Source organism: Chenopodium quinoa, unplaced genomic scaffold (assembly GCF_001683475.1).
Source record: "Chenopodium quinoa cultivar QQ74 unplaced genomic scaffold, ASM168347v1, whole genome shotgun sequence".
Lineage (NCBI taxonomy): Eukaryota > Viridiplantae > Streptophyta > Magnoliopsida > Caryophyllales > Amaranthaceae > Chenopodium > Chenopodium quinoa.
In genome coordinates this window covers 2706130-2727230 of record NW_018742244.1, presented here as the reverse complement: position 1 = coordinate 2727230, position 21101 = coordinate 2706130, and the positions used below count along the sequence as shown (strand labels likewise).

Below are 21101 nucleotides of genomic sequence, written 5' to 3'. Positions count from 1 at the left end.
TAGGCGAGTAACTAGGTGGGTTTGACATTAAATCCACCGCCTACCCGCTACCAACGGTGGGTATGACTTTTGTACCAACACCCACCTACTTGCTCGCCAAAGTTAAACTCATACCCGTTTTAATTGAGGCAGGCCTGCACCTTTATACCCTTTTAGTAGAGTTGATCAAAGATGGCCCAGCCTGACCTAAATTTGGGCATTTTTTTGGGCCCAAAATTGGATCTAGTCTATCCTTGCATAATTTTTTTTGGACGGGTTAAGCATGCATTTATACACTACTTTTCATTTTTTTTTGCTTGACTTGAAATATGAAAAGCCTGCACAGCCCAGCCTTTTTTGGACGGGTTTGGACATGAAATTATTGGCCCAAGTTAGGCCCAAACTGAGGAATTCTTATAATTTTCTTTCTAGCGTTGCCCCTGCTTTTAAAGTGCAAATTCTCGAAAATACAATTTTTATCGGGGAGATAAAATTTGATTTCTCTCTTCTCATTCCCAAAATAAATTTTCATTTCTATCATCAAAACTTTCTCAAAAAAATAATTCCAAATCACATACATCAAACAGTTCATGTTTTTGTATCAATATAATATTCACATCATATAGTAAAAACAAAATATAAAAAAAAATAAAAAAAACGTAAAATTGAAAGCTCGTGAGCTTTGTGCTGCGAATCCAACAACAGAAGCTTCCCCTCCAATATTCAACCACTCTCTCCTTTCCAAAATAAAATTTCATTTCTATCATCAAAACTTTCTCAACATATAACTCAGGCATCAACTTCAACCATTACAATACAACCAACAGCATTGACAGTCTTTCAAAGGTATACGGAGCCACATCAAAACCTTCACCTCGCTCCTCCTCGGTCAAACGAAACTGGTATGAAATTGTAAAAATATTCGGGTTGAATCCAAACTCGATCAAAAGAGGGTTGATAACAGCCACAGTACAAGCATTGAAATCCACAAATTCTAAGAGGAATTCGCGGTCAACATGTGTTAATTTTATGTAATTTGTTAATTTTAGAATAATTTCTATATAATTTGTATATATTATATATTTATACCTACTTATAATATATACAAATTTCAAGGAGAATTTAGGAGAGCTATAAAATACCTTATTATTGGTGTCGATAAATGATTGATTTGTTCTGTTATCATCATCATTGATTAATTTCACCTGCCTCAACGATAAAAAGGTCCATGGAAGGAAATTCTGCCTCACTTCCTCTTGTGGTTGACGAATTCGATCACGAATTTAGGGTTTGACAGTAGAGATAACCAACGTTTCGATACAAATTTGCATCTGATTACAGATTCATAACACGGAAGTCGGACAAATATTTCACTCAATTGCTTGTCTGGTAGATCTGCAATGCTTCTTGTTGATAATCCATCATCATTGGCCTTTGGGTTAGGGTTTTTCATATCAGATGGATGTGAATTGGGATGAAGCTCTCCTTCTAGAATAACAATCTTTGGCTTTTTTTTCTTTTTAATATAAACTAAACCTCTCAACCAATATTTAATTATTTATAGTCTACAAAATATACTCTCAACCAATATTTTTTTTCCAATTCCTTTTGGTTTTTGGATATGATTATATTTTTCTTTTATTTTATAGAATTTTTACAAGTAATGAGTTTTTAGTCTTTACCTTAATTTCGATAAAATGAATTTGTTGCATTTGATTGTGGGTGGTTTACGTTTTCAATCATTCTATAATATGGGGTATGCTTAATTATTAAGTAGTTTTTATTCTTTTTTTGACTGGAAGTAGTGTTTTATTCTTAATTTGATTATGAGTGCATAATTTTAATAATACATTGTATACTTTGTTGCTTTTCAAAAAATAAAAAAAAATAAATTATTTTGTCCAACATTACAATTATTTAATTTTAATCATTTTTTTTTCTATATATCTCTATTTTTTTTAAAGAATCTATATATCTCTATTATTAATGCAATACTTGTATGTAGGGGTGTACAAAAACTGGACCGGACCTGAAACCGGACCTGAACCGACCTGAACCGGACCGGACCTGACCCGGACCCGTTGATTCAGGTCCGGTCCCGGTCCTTGAAAATCCAGGTTTCCGGTCCCGGTCCGGACCCGGTCTAAACCCGGGGTTTTCAGGTCCGGACCTGAAACCCGGGAAAATTGTATTTTTTTTTAAAAAAAAAAAATAAAATTCAAAAATCAACGCTGACTCTTCACTTTTCTCTTTCATTTCTAAGTTCTAACCCTAAGTGCTAACTCCCTGTCTCCCACTCTCCCTCACTCTCAACTTCTCAGAATCTCAAGTCTCACTGAGTCACTGTCTCTCCGCCCACCGCCCAAAATCGATCAATCCAAAAACCCAAAAAATAAAAATAAAATTCAGTAGTACTAGAAGTAGTAATTGTACCAATAATGAGGCTGTGATGATAATTAATCGTTTAATAGCAATCAATTTTCAATTTGGTTTTTGTGGGCATTTCTTGTTTTGGTTAATTTGCCATTTGGCTTGGCAGCAATTTGATGGGTGTTTGCATGTTGTTGGGTTGAGATTTTCTCTCTCTTCAAATGCGCATCTTTTCAGGTTTGGTTTGCCGCCATTGTTGATTTTTCCCTTGCTAGATTTGCCACACCAAATTGTTTGTTTGATGCTATGCCGATCTGAGCCTCCTGTCAAAATAATTTCTTTTTTTGGTCTGTATTTAATATTAATCATGATAAAAATTGTTTAGATGAATTGAAGATGGACAAATTTGAGGTTAAGGTTGTTGGGTTTTTTAGTCGTTGAAAGTTAGATATTAAAGTTTGGTTCTTTATGCTTAAATTTGATGAAACAGAACTAGAGTGGACATCCAGAGATAAATTGGCAATCTTATGAGGTTAGAATCATCTTAAAGTTATAGTAATTCTGGATCACAGCCTTTGAAACAGGTTATTTATTAAAAAAAAAAAAAAAAAAACGAAAAAATCACAAAACAGGTCCATTCAGGTCTAAACCCGGACCGGACCTGATTTTTCAGGTCTGGCCCGGAACCGGACCTGTTAAATCAGGTCCGGTCCCCGGTCCTCAAAATTACCTAATTCAGGTCCCCGGTCCAAACAGGTCCGGTCCAGGTCCGGTCCGGTTTTGGACCGGTGTACACCCCTACTTGTATGTATTATCTCTTGATTTATGAGATGCATGTTAATTAAAATTATATGACCATTAATGGCATGAATTCACCCATTGATATTTATTGAAGGAATTAGTATTTCGGTATTATGCAGTGATTTTTTTTTTTTTTTTTTTTTTTTTTTTAAGTGACGACTTATATGTTTTATACTCCGTATTAAACAACTACTGTACTTTTTAAAAAAAAAACATAATTCAACTACTATTTACAAAGAATTTTTGCTTTAAAAAAAAAATCTACTATACTTACAAAGAATAAACGATTATATTCTGATTTCTGACAATGGAGTATATCCTCCATAAAAAAAATAAAAATAAAAAATAAAAAAGCAAGGAGTGTATATCTGCCTGATCAAACCTTTACATTAATTGATAAGATTAAATTATTAGATTTGTTTTATACTGTAATTTTTTATTAAATAAAAAATAAATTGTACTGTGATTAAACTTTTGTAGATAAAATTATTAGTCAAAATGGTGTTATATTAAGCTCAATATTATACTTTAACCTTTTTTAAGGACTAATTATACTTTTTACCGTTAATGACAACATTTCTATTTTTTTTTTTTTTAAATGAACATATCTATAATTTTAATACTGTGTCTAAGTATTAATCCCTAATATTTTAATAACTTATTGAGTATTTTATACAGTACTATGCTATTTCAACTTTCCTCAAACAAAATTACATGGCCTCTATTGAATGTTTTATAAACTTTTCTCTATGCTGTGTATTATACTTTACGCTTTTGTTTTATTTTATTTTGTCCTTATGCTCATTCATTTACTGTATTAAAACTCTATCTTCGATTGCTTTATTGTTAGTATGTGTGCAAATAGTAACAATAACAAAGAAATTTTTGTGTAGAAAGTTACATAAATATTACAAGTATTAATTTCATATTGAGAAAAGCAATACTTTTATTCATTACATCAATTTTCTAAGTATCAATTTTCTAACCTAGGTCCTTCACAATATTGTACAGAGTAATTTAATACATTATTATTCTAAATTAAACTTTTAGTTTCGAGCCAAAGTGACCAGGGGTTTTGGCTTAATTTCAACAATTCTACTTTTTAACGGATAATATAACTGGTATGTTGAAATTATTGAATTAAACTCCAACACAATGGAATTTACCATCTTAAAAATCATGCACGCAATGCGTGCGCTTCCAAACTTGTTAGAATAATGGTCTCTGTTTATTTATATTCCTTTTTTTCTTTTATTTTGAAAAATGATATACTCAAGTTATAAAGGAAACTAATAACCCCGTGACCCGTGTGACCCGTGAGTCCGTGACCCGCGTGTTTGATACGTATTAAAAAATAAAAACAAATATTCACTCTCTAATTTTTTTGGTTAAAGATAAATGAACGATTTCCGTAGAAATTGCTTATTTATAAATTAATTCCCTAATTATGTCGGTTTATAAACTTATTCCCATGGTATTGTCCACGTAGGATTGATACTAGGTTAAAAAAATTCTGGTTCAGCTTATAATGGTGTTTGCTACTTTGGGTTTTGGGTGATCATCAATTGCATTTTTTTTTTGTTTTTTGTTTTTCGGGTAGAAGTAAGTCAGAAGGACTTTTCGTAGTACTATTTGCTGCCCTTTCCTTCCTTATAATATAAGTAAGTGTGAGTGAGTGGCATTATTTATTTATAAAATGAAAACCGCTAATGACGTCTATGGTTCTTGTCTAAGAACCGCTAATGGCTTTAGCGGTTTTATTGTATAGAACCGCTTTTGCTGAGCCATAATTTTTTCCTATATTTATAAATTAATTCCCTAACATCATTAGCCATAATTGCATCGGTTTAGAAACTTCTTTGCGTTAGCGGTTTTTTTTAATGCATCACTTCTATATTTGATAACTTTGTACTATATTTTATCATTTCTCTCTATTACATAAACCCCATTCAACTTATTTTATTATTCCTCTCTCTTACATGGTCCCCACTAAAATAATAAAAATATCTATCTCTCTCACATACTTTATCTTACATGGTCCCCACCCCCCCTTCGACGACCCCTACCTCTCTTCCGGCGACACCACCGAAAGTTTCCATAGTTTCGGTGGCTAGGTGATAGTTGCAGTGGTTGGACAGTGGTGTCGGTGGTTGGCTGGTGTTTTCAAGGGTGGTCAAGGTAGTTAGAAAGTTAGTCAAGGTAGTACTTGTGTTTCAAAAGTAGGTACCTAATAAATTACTTAAAAAAAAATGGAGGGAGTAATTGTGTTTCAAAAGTAGGTACCTAATAATAAATTACTAAAAAAAACTTCGTAACAAATAGGAAACAATGGAAAAGTCTGAGCTTTGCGCCCGCCATCTGCAATCAAATGCAATTTACAAAATGGTTTTCTCTTTCCTTTGCTTACGTCCTCGCTTACACACGCATCCAATTTTTGAATTTTTTGAGTCCCACCATTTTTGTAGTGATAAAGAGGAAAACTTTCTCAGAAGAAATAGGTAAAAACAAATGGGGTGGAATGGAATTCTGGGTTTTGACTATGGAATTGTGCAGGCCCCACTTGGTCCCGACATTTCTGGTCCAGAACTTGTTGCTGCGGTTGCTAATGCTGGTGCAATTGGCCTTCTTCGAGCCCCTGATTGGGTTTGATTTCTTCCCACTTTTTTCCAGTCAATTATTTAATTTATGGCAGATTATTTGTTTCTGGGTTTTTAGGGTATTAATCATAATCAGTGATTTGATGATCATATGTAGTTCTTAATTTAACCATAAAAAAACCCCAAAAGGAGGCAATTTCTGGAGTATTTGTTGTAGATAGTGATCGTAATCAAGTGTAATTTAATTTTTACTTGATTTGACTGTTTATTTTTATTCTGGTGTTGAGAAAAATCAGAAATTTGCTTTTGGGTATTTGTAGTTGATGTTGATTTATTAACTGTAAATCTCATGATTGATAGATAGATGGATGAGTTTGTTTTATTTAACTGTTTTTTGCAGATAGATAGATAAATAGGAATCATAGGATGGATGCTTTGTTTGAAGTTTGATTTATGTAAGTTATGTTTTTGATTGATTTAATTAAGATTGATGGGTTGAATGGATACTTAGTTTGAAGTTGATCACTTTGCTCACCGTTTGCTTATTGGTGGTCATGTTAATTATTGCATTATGATGTTGATGTTGATGATGATGATGTCTGTATGACTTGTTTAGAGCTTTAACAATGCAAGTGTGTTGGGGAGTTTGAACATAAGATCCAAGAATATGTATTACTATTTACTAAGGCTCATTTGAACAACTAAAATTGAATTATTCAATACAACCCATTTCCAAACTCATGACTGCATGATAAATTTGTATGGATTCGACTCTTTGAGTATCCCGAAGTGAGTTTGAGCCTTTAGGTGTAAAATTGTAAGTGGTTTTCAATAATATAGGACTAACCCTGAAGGTGAGAAGTTGATATGAATTATGAATTGATACCCTTAAAAAAAAAAAAAAACCAAAAATAGAAAGTAATCATCAGAATATAAGAATTTGTGTGACTATTATATGTGCTTCCCAGTTCCCAGTTGTAAACTACAACCATATTCCTTACCTTTGTACTCTTGTAGGATGATTAGTCAGAGTGAAGCAAGAAAGCTGCGATCCTCATGTAGGGTATTTATTTGGGCTGGTGTGCAGAGGAGAGTAGTGCTTGGATTATAGAAATATCTATGATAGGTTGTAAGCTAGGACAAGACAAAAATTTTTGCTCGCCTTCATAGAGTTTTCAACTAGCGTTATTTTAAAATTTGTTCAAGCTGGAATCTTGAGTTTTTAGCAACTACAATCTGGTTAGAGCAAGTCTATGTTTCATTTTCATATTTGCGCGTAGCTTTACCTCTATCATGTTGTATTTAAGTTGAGAAAAATAAATATGAGATTAGTCTGGCCCTTCCCTGATTAGTTTAGGCCATGATAAATTTTCTTGTTGACATCACCATGATGGATTTTCTCTATCAGTTTCAGTATATGACTGATGATACGTTAATCTAGTTGGATGGAGTTGAGTTCTGACTGTTGTGTTTCCCAGAGATATTATAACCACTGATGTGTTTCCCAGAGATATTATAACCACTGACCACCCATTTATATATAATTTTTTTTTGGTGTAGAGTTGGTGTAGAGAGAAAGAGGATGATCAGTGGAATTTAATAAGCAATGTGAAGATTGTGAACTTGTGTATCCCTTTTTTTTCCCCTGATGTTAACTATAATGTTACATAGATATAATAGTCAATACTCCATGCAGACTTAGTTAACACTCTTGACAGTCTATTATGATCATTTTGGGCAGGAATGCCCAGAATATGTGAGGGGGATGATAAGGAAGACCCGGACCTTAACTGACAAACCCTTTGGCATTGGTGTTGTTTTGGCATTTCCTCATGAAGAAAATGTGAAAGCTATACTTGAGGAGAAAGTGGCTGTACTGCAATTATATTGGGGTGAAGTTTCTGAAGAGCTTGTTCATAGAGCTCATGATGCTGGTGTCAAAGTTGTTCCTCAAGTAAGTTTAGATGTTTTTTTTTTTTTTTTTTTTTTTTTTTTTTTTTTGCATATTTTTGTAATTTGTATGCAGAGTTGTTGGGGAAAAGGTGTGTATTCAACGTTTCGTGTCATTGTGCTGATCCTCAAAAGCTATTGAAGCACACTCATATTAAAATTTATTGGATCAAGTAGTCAGTGAGAATGGAGGCAAGTATTTTTCCCTTGGAGACCTATTGGTAGTCAATTTAGTATGACATGTTAATATACCTAATAAACAATGTATAGTAGGCTTAGCTGCAGTGTATTTATACCTAATAAACATTGACTGTCTGAATTGCAATACCACCCCATACTGTTATCAGTGATAGGAACCTGCCATGTCTGATTTGCACCAGTAGATCTTGGCTTTGCCTTAGGAAGTTACTCACAGGTCACAACCCAAAATGGGGAGGCTCCCAAATCTTGGAGGGTCTTTGGGAGGTTTCATGCGGTTTGCTTCTAGTTTGCTCTCAGTATAAGGTTATTCTAATGCATAGCCAGCCATTGGCAAGAGGAATTAATCAGGTTTATTATTTATTTAGACAGCCCCCAGACATATACACACATGAAGTCAAGGGTAGCCAACTCAGGTCGCCTGACTCTTTTCATCACCTGGTCCCCATTGCATGCTAGGACTCTTGGAGGCCTTAATTAACTCTTTTGAGAGCTTAGTATATACTGTTCAACCTCCTGCATTGGTTGCATCCAATATTCTAAAATCTGTATGCTATGGTATATTGCTAGAAGGTCCTCGAAACACATAAACTGGTGATTCTTGTCCTGCCCAATTCTGGAGCTCTCAGAAGAAACACATGGGCGACTCATAGATTCCTTAGAGTATGCTTTTGTGGTATGCAGTCAATGTTGCTATCTATTTATTCACTACAGAATTCTCCAATTTCATCTCTATATCGTTCCTTTTTGTTTTTCTCTAATAAGAATCCCTTTGTCATTCTATTTCTTTTGCTTTGTTTTCGAAATGTTATTTTTTTCTTGTTATTGTGAAAATTAATCCTTGTGGACCTTTGCTGTGTTTAGAAACATGGCTTCATCCATAGGGATTTGCTACATATGCGTTGTTTGAATATATTTATGTGGAACTTGCTGAGCTATGATCATGTGGTAGTGCAGTGATTTGATGAGTTCAGTTGTCATACTCTGATTTTAGACTTTGGAGGTTCATGTTATGAACTTCTGGTCTATAAATTTTGCCACTTCCAAAGCTCCGCAACTATGAGATTTAACCTGTGTAGTCCAAGTCCTGTAGCTTTAGATTCCAAGCGTCTTGTCTTGTAAATTATTTTCATGACAAAGATCACTGGGTATGTTTTGCTCCCATTATTATGTCTTGGGTTTAACTTGCCATCTGAACTCACTTTCGTGCATATTACATGATTCCCCATCCTCCTTTGCTTGGATGTAGACAGCCGGATTGTTAAATCCAGAGGATTTCTCTGATGATTGACTGTCGAGCTGCTTGTGTGAACAAGGTTGGGAGTATTGAAGCAGCAAAAAAGGCCATTGATGTTGGAGTAGATGCAATCATTGTACAAGGACGTGAAGCAGGTGGGCATGTGATAGATCAGGTAACTACTCGTGCTTTGAATTTTAGTTGCTTGTTGGATTAAAGGTCAATTAAAATAGTGCCTCTGTCATTATAGATGAGATTATGTTTCACTTCCCAGTTCCCATATCTTGTTCAAGGTGAGGATTTTTAGAGGCATTGGTGAAACATTGATTTCCAATTGTCACTGTGTTTTTTGGCCCTTGTATTGTAGAAAATTATTTGTGTGACCATATTTTTGAGTTCTGACCAATGTTTTTGCTCATGGTAGAAAAGGAAGCAACATAGCATGTCTAATTATTTGCTTTCCTTTAGCATTTCTATTACCGTCTTGTCTTACAGATGATGTTAGAAGTGGAAATAATTACAGTTTGTGAACATTTATAATGGTTTAATGATATACAAGTTGTTGACTCCTTCATACGTTACTTTCATGTTGACGCTGTTGTACTCTCCCATAGTCCCATGCGTCTCATATTAATAATCTGATTCTTTCTACATCTAGTTTTCAGCAAAATCTTCTTTTCCAATTATATTGTCAGGAAGGGTTAATTGCTTTGGTGCCTAGAGTAGTTGACCTGATCGGGGAACGAGATATTTCGGTAATTGCTGCAGGTGGCATTGTGGATGCGCGTGGTTATGTTGCTGCTTTGGCCCTTGGGGCACGAGGTGTTGCCCTTGGCACTAGGTATGAAATAATTAGTATTTTTAGTGAAGCAGAAAGATTTTAGAAGTACTAAGACTTCAAACTTAATCAGTGAATATTAATGGAATTTTTTCAGATTGCAACTATGGACTATCATTGAACACTATATGTGAACTGGTTGATTAAATAAACAATGTTATCACCTCCTGAAAGCTTATGTTCTTTATCATGTCTGATGAAGCTAATATCATCTGCATGGTATAGGTTTCTCGCAACTGAAGAAAGTTATGCTCATCCTGTGTACAAGAGGAAGTTAATTGAATGTTCCAAAACTGAGTATACTAATGTATTTGGTCGTGCAAGATGGCCTGGAGCACCACAACGCGTCTTATTAACTCCATTCTTCAGTAACTGGAGATCTCTTCCTGAGAATGAAGATGAGACAAACCAGCCTGTCATTGGGCGCTCAACAATACATGGAGTGGTAAGAATATTTCCCACCTCGCTCACTAGTCACTCCTACAATTGCTATTAGGAAGTGTGAAAAGGAAAGAAGGAATTTAGATTAATACAAAGGGATTTAACTTCAGCTGACATGTAACAATCTGAGCTACTATCTAGTTCTTCTAAGTTGACAGGTTCCCTTGCCATTTGCAGGAAAAGGAGGTAAGGCGTTTTGCAGGAACTGTGCCTAACAAAACAACAACTGGTGATATCGAGAGTATGGGGATGTATGCAGGGCAAGGAGTCGGCCTCATCAAGGAAATATTACCTGCTGGGGAAGTTGTGAAGAAGATTGTTGAAGAAGCTCGGTTGTTGATACAACAGAAGTTTAAGGATGTTTAAGTTTCAAGTGGGAGAAAGAAAAGGTGAGGGGTTAAGCAGATCATTGTCTGACTGATGAGGTTAGAAATCTAAAATTTCAGGCTGTATTAAGAATTGAATAAACTTGTTTTTAATGCCTCATCAAGTATTATTCTTTGTTTACTCTCTAGTTCTCTGTCAATCTTTACTCCCCACTTTTAATATTTCTAAATTAGAAAACTTTATTTTGAGGTGTTATTGTAAAAAATACTAGACAATGTTGTACTATATATTTGCATATTGATAACACTGCTTAAAACCTCAAATCTCGTTAAATCTACTCCAAACCAGAACGGATTGAAGTGTAATTAGATTTTAGAAAAAAAAAAAAATAGGTTTTAAAGAATTTCCCTTAACTCCAATAATTGAAAGCTCAACATGATGTTTGGCTCCTTTTGTTTATAACGTGACTTGTTATATTGTTAATGCCATTTATAGGTTACGGAGTAATTATAATTTTATTGAATGGTGACCTTCATATACAAGATATATATTACAATAAATTCTTATTTTCCTTCTTATTTATTACTTGGTAGCTATATTTGTTGAATTGTTTATGATTGACTTGCGATCACATTCATAAAATTTGTGAGTGGTTACACCTAGATAGATCTACAATTTATGTATTTATAATTACCACCAATATGAAATGCATATAATTTGTACTTCTAATATTTGGCCTAACTAGTGGCAAAATGCACGTTTTTATTAATACTATTATTCCGTATATATATTTAGAGTATACAATAATATATAGGTCCTTACAATAACCCTATACAAACGTTGCAACTTGCAAGTCGCTATAAAATCCAAAGCCAAAAGCCAAGCATTAACAAAAGCTACCCTGATAAAAAATGAGTAAAAGAGGGCATGCAATATGTGTTCCTTACCCAGCACAAGGCCACATTACTCCTATGCTTCAATTTGCCATGCTACTCCACTCCAATGGCTTTCATATCACCTTTGTTAATACCATCTACAACCACAATCGCTTCCTCCACTCTCGCGGCCCTCATTCCCTAGATGGCCTTCCTAGCTTCCGTTTTGAGTCCATCCCGGATGGCCTCCCTCTGCCTTCTGAAGGCAGCGTGGAGGCCACCCAGGATATCCCCGAGCTATGTAGGTCCACTAGTAAGACTTGCCTCGGCCCATTCCGGGACCTTATTACAAAACTCAACAAGGAAGGCGGTCCACGTGTGACTTGCATCGTGGCTGATGGTTGTATGTCCTTCACAATGAAGGCTGCTGAGGAGTTTGGGATACCAGAAGTGGCGTTTTGGACAATGAGCGGTTGTGGGTACTTGGCTTACGTCCACTATCGGACATTAGCTGATAGAGGATTGACTCCTTTGAAAGGTACATTACACACTTGCATATATTATTGTTGCTACTCAATGTTTTACTACCATATGAAGTACGGAGTTCATTATACGGAGTATGAGTACTAATTATTGGTAGGCCTACTTGCCTCAAAATATTAGATCACATAATCTTAAATCGAGATTTAGAGATGAAAGATCTCCATTAATTACAAGGTAGATAGGAATGATTATTATTATTATTACATTTAAGGCATTAACCAATTCTATAGTTAGGTTTTGGCATATTTGTGATTAAATTTAAATCAAATTATTCAATTTAAAATATTTGTAATTAAATACTAGTAAAATTTAAATCGAAAATTTCTATAGTTAGGTTTTGGCATATTGTTTTATGAAGTAATTTAAACTATAGCTCAATAATCTACAAGTAAATTGTTGAAAAATACCTTTTTACAAAACTAATACTTAACTGATTACTAGCTACTTGACTAGTTGACTTCATGTCAAATTACTATTAAAATATCTTTCAAGAGAAAATTACAACCTTATATTTATTTATTTTTGTTTGTTTAAAGAAAATTTATACGGAGTATAAATAAGTTGACCTCCATGACCCAAGTCATCCAACCGATCAAATTATTTACTGTTCTTCACAAATATTTAGTACTCAGTACTAACAATTGTATGCCAAATTTAAGTTAGTAATGAAAAATTTGTAAAGGAAACACAGGTTGAAGTTGGAATTGAATCGAATATTTTGATATATACTTGTACATAGTTTTCGTGTTATTTAGTTTATGTTACAATTTTTGAAGTTCAAATTGAATCACATATAAATAGTTTAGTGTTATTTAGGTTATCTTACAAATTTACAACATACTAATTATTGTCGTTATCAATTTATCATCATTTACACTGTATCTTGGACACTGCCTATTAATTGAACTTTAAATGTAAAGATTGACTTGATAGTAAAGTAAGTATGTACATAGAAGTTTTTCTTTGTGGTAGTTGAATTTCTTTACTGTATTATTAAAAAGCTACAACGTATTTATCATGGAGTACTCCATATTCATTAATAATAAAATTGTACTCTTCCTAATTCTCTTTGAAAAGTCTTGTGAAAAAAAAAAAAAAAACTATAATTATGAAAGCCGCCAAAATTGAAATAATTATGGATTCTTACAAGTAATTACAATAAATTGATATTACTAATTGTTTGGTTTGTATTTCAATTTTTTTGAGTTGTGTAGTCCTGTACATATTAATTATCTTGACCTAGCTCCATAAATTGTTATACTGTCTCAAAAAATTAAAGTTAATTGGCAACGTATGTGATATGATCATAATTTAAAAAGCAAAGTAAAAAATAATTACTCCTATATATATATATAGTAATGAAATTATTGTTTCATCATGACAGTTTTTCTATAACTAATAATATTCAAATGTTATATTTAACCTCCTAATGAATTTTATATGGTTTCGCCACTGATTAGATGAACGTTGCATAACGAATGGGTACTTGGACACTAAAGTAAAGATACCAGGAATGAAGAACATTCGATTAAAAGACTTACCTAGCTTCATTAGAACAACCGATCCAGATGATATCATGTTCAATTTCTTGGTTAATTCCGTGGAAGAATCTTCTAAGGCTTCGGCTATAATCATAAACACATTCGAGTCCTTAGAACAAGAAGTTTTGGATTCTCTACGTTCAATTCAACACTTACCACCTATTTATTCAATTGGCTCTCTTGAACTCCTCATTGATCAAATGATTCCCAAACACGACGCAATAAGATCCATCAATTCAAGCCTATGGAAAGAAGAACTCGGGTGCATTGAATGGTTGAACAAGAAAGAGCCTAATTCTGTTGTGTATGTTAACTTTGGAAGCATTGCTAAAATAACACAAAACCAACTTATAGAATTTGCATGGGGGTTAGCAAATAGCAAGAAGCAATTTCTTTGGATTATAAGGCCAGATATTGTTGTAGATGAGAATAGCCCTACATTACTTCATGATTTTGTGGTTGAAACTAAGGAAAGAGGTATGTTGGCTAGTTGGTGCTCTCAAAAGGATGTTCTTAAGCACAAGGCGGTTGGAGGGTTTTTGACTCATAGTGGGTGGAACTCGACTCTTGAGACTATAAACGGAGGTGTGCCAGTGATAAGTTGGCCTTTTTTCGCTGAGCAACAGACAAATTGTCGATATAGTTGTGTCGAGTGGAAGATAGGGATGGAGATAGGGAGTGAAGCAAAGAGAGACGAGATTGAGAAGTTGGTGACGGAATTGATGGAGGGAAAGAAGGGTAAGGAGATGAAAAAGAGGGCAATGGAGTGGAAGATAAAGGCTGAAGAGGCTGCTAAAAAGCCTAGTGGCTCCTCATACAAGAACTTGGGCAGGTTAATAGAGGATGTGCTTTTGCCACAAAATTAGACTGTTAAAGCTATAAACTTTCATGTATGTGTTGCAAACTTGTGATAGAATTTGGTGCGTTCTTTACCCAATAAAAGTTGGTTGTTTTTCCAATAAGGTAATATTGGAGGCTTATTCTTTGAACTTGGAACTTGGAACTTGGAAGCTTCTATATTCTGGTATAATTCAATCATGCCCCTATTACTCAATTGAAATTGTTTGTATGAATCAAAATCGATTATTATTGAACTATCTAAAAAGCATTGCATAATATAGACGGAATTCAACTTTTCACTTGAACAAACTTTGTACTACCTCCGTTACAGGTTATGTGCAACGATTTAACATAAAGTAGAGAGGGAAAATGTCTAATCGTTGCACATAACCTGTAACGGAGGTAGTATATAGTCTTAGCTCCTAGCTGATTAATACGAACATGTAAACTCTTTTCGTTTTTTTTTTAAAGTGACACTATTTTTTTTTTTGGCAAATAAACTAAATTTTAATACTCCGTATTATATCTCTCTCCCTTCTTGATTATTACCCGAAGCTAATACTTCCTCCGTTCTTTTTTTATCGCATCACTTGCTAGTTTAGGAAGTTTACTTTTTATTACATCATTTCCTTATTTAGCAAATTTTTACCTACAAAATTACTTTTTTACCCCTCTTACAATAACATCATAACCCCACCTACTATTCTTCCTCTTACCAAATTAAACCCCTTTATACACCACCCAATTTTTTTTCCTGATAAATTACCTTAAATACATACTTCATTAATCAGTCCACTTTTCGTTTTTTTTGCACAAATCTAAGTCTGAAACCCTAGTTCTAGTGTGTTCTTGAGCTTTCTCACTTTCCTCATTCTCTCTCCTCCCTCATTCTCTCTCCTCCCTTCCTGCTTGAACAGCCATTGTTTCCTCCTTCATCCAACTCTATTCCTCTTTCTCTCTCCTCTTGAAAGGGTGTGTGTCCTGCTCCTCTCTGCCTCGTTTTGTTTCCTCTCTTCCTCCTCGTATAATGGATCTATCTCCCCTGTACGAAGCCCTCTTTGCGAGTGATGATGAAATTGAGCAGGGTTTCATTGTTGCTCTTGTTGAAGCTTTTGAAGAATGGGCTTCCTGGCCTAAATCGTTCTACATGTCAGGCAAAGGTGGCGACATTTTCAGCCAACGAACCTTTGCTGCGATTGGTAAAGTTCTTAGATCTGTTGAAGAAGAGGAAGGGTTGGTCAAATCCAACCCTGTTGTGGTTGCCGGAAAAAGTGGGTCTGGTTGTTCTTCGCAAGAACTGACTAATTATGAGGGTTTGGTGACTGATGTGAGTTCAGATCCTACGAAAGAAGTCGGACCTATTTGTGATATGGGTGGAAGATCTGGGTTGAGTCGTGCTAACAAACCCAAATCACAGTCCCAAACCCGACCCAGAAATTGAGTTTGTGAGTGGAAATAAGTCAGAAATTGAGTCCCCTTTTTGGGTAATACACGGAAACACTTCACCTAAGCTGACAGCAATTGTATAAGGTGGTGAGTCTTTTTTTTTTTATAATACAAGGACACTTTTGTAATTTTACCACTCTCAAATTTTGCCGTCAAACCTCCTATGATGCGATAAATAAAAAACAGAGGAAGTACTATGGATTGGAGTAGGTTAATTGTGACACCGGTCACTAGTCTCACTACTAAAATTGATCTTTCACTCACACAATCAAAACTCAAGAAGAGAGAATTAAACAATGGCACTACGATCGATCTTCACCGCCGTCACCCGCAAATCCTCCACCGTATTCACCGCCTCTAACTCTCTCTCCGCCGCCGCGCGCAACCTTACCTCAGCCGCCGAATCACTTCCTCAACACCAAATAATCTACCCACATCTGAAATGCGGTAGCGATTCCTTCTTCGGAATCGGCTACGGAGAAGCTAAAGAGGACTATTACGAGCTGATAATGCGGGTCGATTTCCCGGGTATTTCAGAAAACGGGTACAAGGTTTGGGCCGAGAACAACGAAGTGGTTGGATTCTATGGAAAACAAAGCTCAAAGCATAAATTCGAGAGTCGGTTGACCCCTAATCGGGTGTACAAGGGCTGGTTTGGTGTTAACCCGGAGACGCACGACACAGGCCGTGTGAAAGCTGAGGTTGTGCACGGGGTGCTCGTGATGAGGGTTCCTCGCCGTGTGCCGGGGCCGTTTAGTCGGGGTGACTGGTTTGTTTTAAAATTTGGTAAGTATAAGATGAAACATGTATTAGGAGATTGGGATGATATTAACCCAGGGGAGAAGTATAGCTCAGTTGAGAGTGCAGAGGTTGAGACTGACGAAGATTATTCGGATTGAAAGGGTTTCGGGGTTTAATTATATTTTGGGTGTTGTTTATAGTGTTTAGATGTTTGTAATAGTTATGAAAATGGACGTGTTTTGGGGTATAATCTTGTTTACGGGTAATGAAATTGACATAATTTAGATGTCTGAATGTGTAATGAAATTATAAAGTTTAATGAAATGAACAATGAGTGGAAGTTTCGTTCAAAAAAAAAATGAAAATTGACATGTTTTGGGGTAGAATTTCGTTTATGGGTAGTGAAATTGACATAATTTAGATGTTTGAATGTGTAATGAAATTAGAAAGTTTAATGAAATGAAAGTTTTGTTCAAAAAACAATTTATTTGAATTACTGCACTTTTAGTTCCAAAAAACCAAAGCATAAACTAGCCTAGTTGTATAAATTGCAAATACAAGTATTTAACTTTGTATCAGAAGTTCAATCAATTCATCCATATGACCATATCTGATATCTTGGCGTTTTATCTGGCCAAAACGTTCATCAACAATCATCAGTATCGACATCAAATCACTACTGCCTATCAGCTACATAAATGATTGACCTTCCTTGACTGTTGAAATCTTTGCAAGGTGATACAGATGAGTAATAAAACATGGAATTATAACCCATTTCTGTCAAAGTTTTAGGGATTTCTTATGGACCAAAACAGAGTAATACAACTCCCTCACAACCGTCGCTCTTCTTGTTTTTGTAATGAAAGTTGGGTGCTTCCTATAGTGGTTGAATTTTAGAGCAAACCACCACCTTATTAGTGGAAAAGACGAAGCAGCAGGCCAACATAAGATTGATCATTTCATAGAGAATGCAAACTGGGAAGACCATATACGATGCAGCAACAAACAAAACAAGAGATTCAATTTGCAACAATACTTATCAAGATCAGTAGGCTACAGCTTCAGGTTCATCAAGTAGCCAAGGCATAATGAAAGGAACTAAATACCATTGTATAATCAACCACACATTCATATAGAATAGCTACAATGTACATAAAAGGGACTAAACAATTGATCACTAAATCCTCTAGCTCAAATTCGATAAATTAGTCACAACCTACAAATAAGTCAGCTTATCGCCATAAATTACCTATTCTAACATAAAAATTTGCTTAGTATGAGAGCAATTGATTTATTTCCTCATCATCCTAGAAACACTAATGTACAACATTGGACTTCTATGTCAGTTGCTCATAACTTACAGTTCTTCCCTTCTGAGCTGGGAGTAAGGTGTACATTCAAGATCATGCTCCTTCTTTAGAGCATATATTTGCTTTGACAGCTGCAATAAGTGATTCTGCAGCAGAACATAATCCTTTTTTGCCCACTAACCGCAAATCAAATTTCCCATTCAATAAATTTAACCTATCCAAATCAGTTTCCACCTTGTTCAGCTCAAGTGCTTGACACCTTGAAAGCAGACCATACAAATACAGAGCACTAGTTTCTATTTTCTCGCCCCGAAACTCTACCCTCAAAAGCGATTGAGATTCAGGATCATCTGATCTTGGATCAAACAAAACAGAGAAGCTTCCAAATTGCATGTCTGGTTTCAAAAATATTTTACTCAGATCCTCAATATTCTCTGAACTACTATTTTCTGCCTTGTCAGCTGGAATCAATGACCTTCTTTTGGCAGCCTTCAGTATATTGGCAGCCTCCCTCATCCCACTAAGGAAAGCACCATGCATAGTAGCGGGATACTGCCTATTGGTCGCCTCTCCAGCAAAGAAAACCCTCCCATTCCCTATACTTTCTGCAAGAATATCATAATCATCACCAGATGCCCCAATAGCAACATAAGAATAAGAACCATAAGTGAACCTGTCTTGACCCCATCGGGTGCAAACTGCCTGAACTGGGTCTGGAACATCCACTCCTTTTGGGTAAAATATCCCCCTCAATATATCCATAACCCTCCCCACTGATTCCATAGGAGATACCTTCTCAAATTCAATGGCTGCCTCCCCTGCAACAAGGGCCACCAGAAGAGGCCCACCTGAAACTGAAGAATAGCTATAGAACAAGAAGAACTCACCCCTCCTAGATGGGTCCTCCGACAAATGTCCAAAAGTATCGATTTCAGCACCCCAAAAATTATACGGGAACAACATTGCAACTTTATTCAACAGCCCAAATCCTAACCTATCAATAGCATCCCTCTTCTTTTGAGGTAGGGGAGGCACAAACTCAATATCCCCCCTCTTCAAAACTCCTAATGGCATAGTACACAGAACCATATCCGCCCGAAACTCCTGCCCACCTGCATAAACCAACACCCCATCATCCCCATACCTAATGCTCTCCACCGTGCGATTGTAAAAAATTGGTAAATCCTCCGCCAAGGCTCGAATAAACCTCTCATTCCCACCCGGAATAAAACAATGATCCCCACCCATCTCATAAGGGTCATCTTGATCCCAAAACGCCATTGACAAATTCGACATTAATGAAGCATTGGCATACTCTAAATTAGCCAAATGCCAATTCAACAACATTTTCTCCTGAGGATCATCAGCAACATTAACAACCTTCCTAAAAGCCTCTAATGCAGTTCCAAGCGAAACATCTACACTTCTCATTTCTTCCATCATAACCTGCCTAAGCTTACAAACCCTATCTAACAATTTATTAAATGCAGCTTCTACTCTAGAATCAACATCTGAATCAACAGCTTTTCCATTAGGCAAATAAAGAGGACAAATATCTCTCACCTTATGAAGCGGAAAACCCAATTGCCTCGCCAAAACTCCAAGCGGATTCCCATTGATTCCGGTCAGCACGCTCCCACCTAAATCAGCAGCACCCACAACACTCCCTTCCTCTCCACACATCTTCCTCGTGCGTACTCTTCCCCCGGGCCGTGCCCGCCCTTCTAAAACCACAACCTTAAACCCCATATCCCGGAGCTGGCGGGCCGCACAAAGTCCCGCCAGCCCCGCGCCGACGACAACAATGTTGGCCTCCCCTACAACACCATCACCATTGTTGTCGCACGGCTTCTTCTCCTTAATCTCAGGAGCAAGCCCAAAATTAACATACCCACGATTAACCAAAAACCCAAGTGCAGCATCAACAAGATGACGATGCTCCGGCTTCGCAGACTCCATCACATGATCACGCGTGATGAGAGAGGAAACATTCGACCTCCACTTAGACAGTATAAGATTTCTCACACTAATATACTGAGATTGATCGGCACTTCCAAGAGTAGGAATCACAGCATCATCGATTTCTTCTTCAGTGAGAGAATCAACCGGAAACCCAACTGAGATTGCGATGAGAGCATCAACATCGAGGGGTGGCGGGTCCTTGGAGAGGTCGGCGATGCGGCGGCGACGGCGAGGAAGAGAGAGGGAGAGTGAGTCAAGGAGAGAAGAGGAAGAGCGAGAAGAAGAGTGAGGACGAAGGACCATGGAAATTGTGCCTTGGTAGTGTTTGCGTTTACGGCGGCGTTTTGGGATGATGGGTACTTCGGAGGTGGTGGTGGTGGTGTCATCGTCGGGTGGTGGCGGTGAGAGGGGGTTTGATGGGGTGGAAACGTCGTCGGAGGTTGCATTGTTGTTGTCGTCATTGTTGATGTTGTTGGTGTTGTTGTTGTTGTTGTTGGTGTTGTTGTCGTCGTTGTTGGTTGTGGTAGTGGTGTTTGCGGCGGGGTTGATTTCTTCAGCGGTGGTGTTTGCGGCGGGGGTGGGGTTGGTTTCTTCGGTGGCGGTGTTTGCGGCGGGGGTGGTTTCTGCGGCGGTGGGAGGTGGCGGAGAAGGGGGATTGGTGGTGGTGGTGGTGGTGGTGGAGGTGTTCATTGTATGTACGAGTAGAATAATTTGAGTTTCAGAGTGAGAAAGTTATTTCATTTGAGCTCGGGTTCTCCTGTTCAATGTAGTTGAAAATTGAAATTAGGGTTCTTGATTGTTTTTATCTTCCAATCCTTTTCCCTTTTTCTTTCAATACTTTTCCCTTTTTCATATTGATTAGGTGACTATAGAGACTTAGAAAATGCCGGTATAAAAAGTACTCCGTAAGACTATTTATAAATATTAAATTTACATTTGAAAATCTTATAAAGCTAAAAAATCATATACTATAAATATTAATTACACTTATTTAAGCGTGTTTTTGTCATAAATTTTTAATTTTATACAATTTTCAAGAGTATATTTAATGCTTATATATAGCCTTTAGGGCTGCATGACGAAGAAACATCAGTAACAATGGCAG

At 36.3% G+C, this 21101-nt stretch overlaps 4 protein-coding genes and 1 long non-coding RNA gene across 5 annotated transcripts; 3 read left to right on the top strand and 2 right to left on the bottom strand.

The window, feature by feature from the left end:
- Nucleotides 1-720: 720 nt before the first annotated feature.
- On the bottom strand, nt 721-1846 carry LOC110681629. The gene is made up of 2 exons (XR_002503296.1): nt 1122-1846; nt 721-973 (listed from the first exon to the last, which is right to left on the bottom strand). It is a non-coding gene; the product is annotated as an uncharacterized LOC110681629 (long non-coding RNA).
- Nucleotides 1847-5478: 3632 nt separating this feature from the next.
- LOC110681612 (probable nitronate monooxygenase) lies at nt 5479-11071 on the top strand. Its single transcript, XM_021857768.1, has 6 exons — nt 5479-5793; nt 7489-7701; nt 9212-9307; nt 9828-9973; nt 10196-10415; nt 10589-11071. Exons 1-6 carry the CDS (start codon nt 5659-5661, stop codon nt 10775-10777), a joined length of 999 nt encoding a protein of 332 aa, XP_021713460.1. The 5' UTR covers nt 5479-5658; the 3' UTR covers nt 10778-11071.
- Nucleotides 11072-11159: 88 nt separating this feature from the next.
- LOC110681597 (7-deoxyloganetin glucosyltransferase-like) lies at nt 11160-14700 on the top strand. Its single transcript, XM_021857752.1, has 2 exons — nt 11160-12151; nt 13617-14700. Exons 1-2 carry the CDS (start codon nt 11650-11652, stop codon nt 14561-14563), a joined length of 1449 nt encoding a protein of 482 aa, XP_021713444.1. The 5' UTR covers nt 11160-11649; the 3' UTR covers nt 14564-14700.
- A 1492-nt stretch (nt 14701-16192) lies between these two features.
- LOC110681619 lies at nt 16193-17198 on the top strand. The gene has a single exon (XM_021857775.1). It carries the CDS (start codon nt 16280-16282, stop codon nt 16880-16882), a length of 603 nt encoding a protein of 200 aa, XP_021713467.1. The 5' UTR covers nt 16193-16279; the 3' UTR covers nt 16883-17198.
- Nucleotides 17199-17760: 562 nt separating this feature from the next.
- On the bottom strand, nt 17761-20843 carry LOC110740334 (lysine-specific histone demethylase 1 homolog 1-like). Its single transcript, XM_021857739.1, has one exon. It carries the CDS (start codon nt 20684-20686, stop codon nt 18128-18130), a length of 2559 nt encoding a protein of 852 aa, XP_021713431.1. The 5' UTR covers nt 20687-20843; the 3' UTR covers nt 17761-18127.
- Nucleotides 20844-21101: the final 258 nt, after the last annotated feature.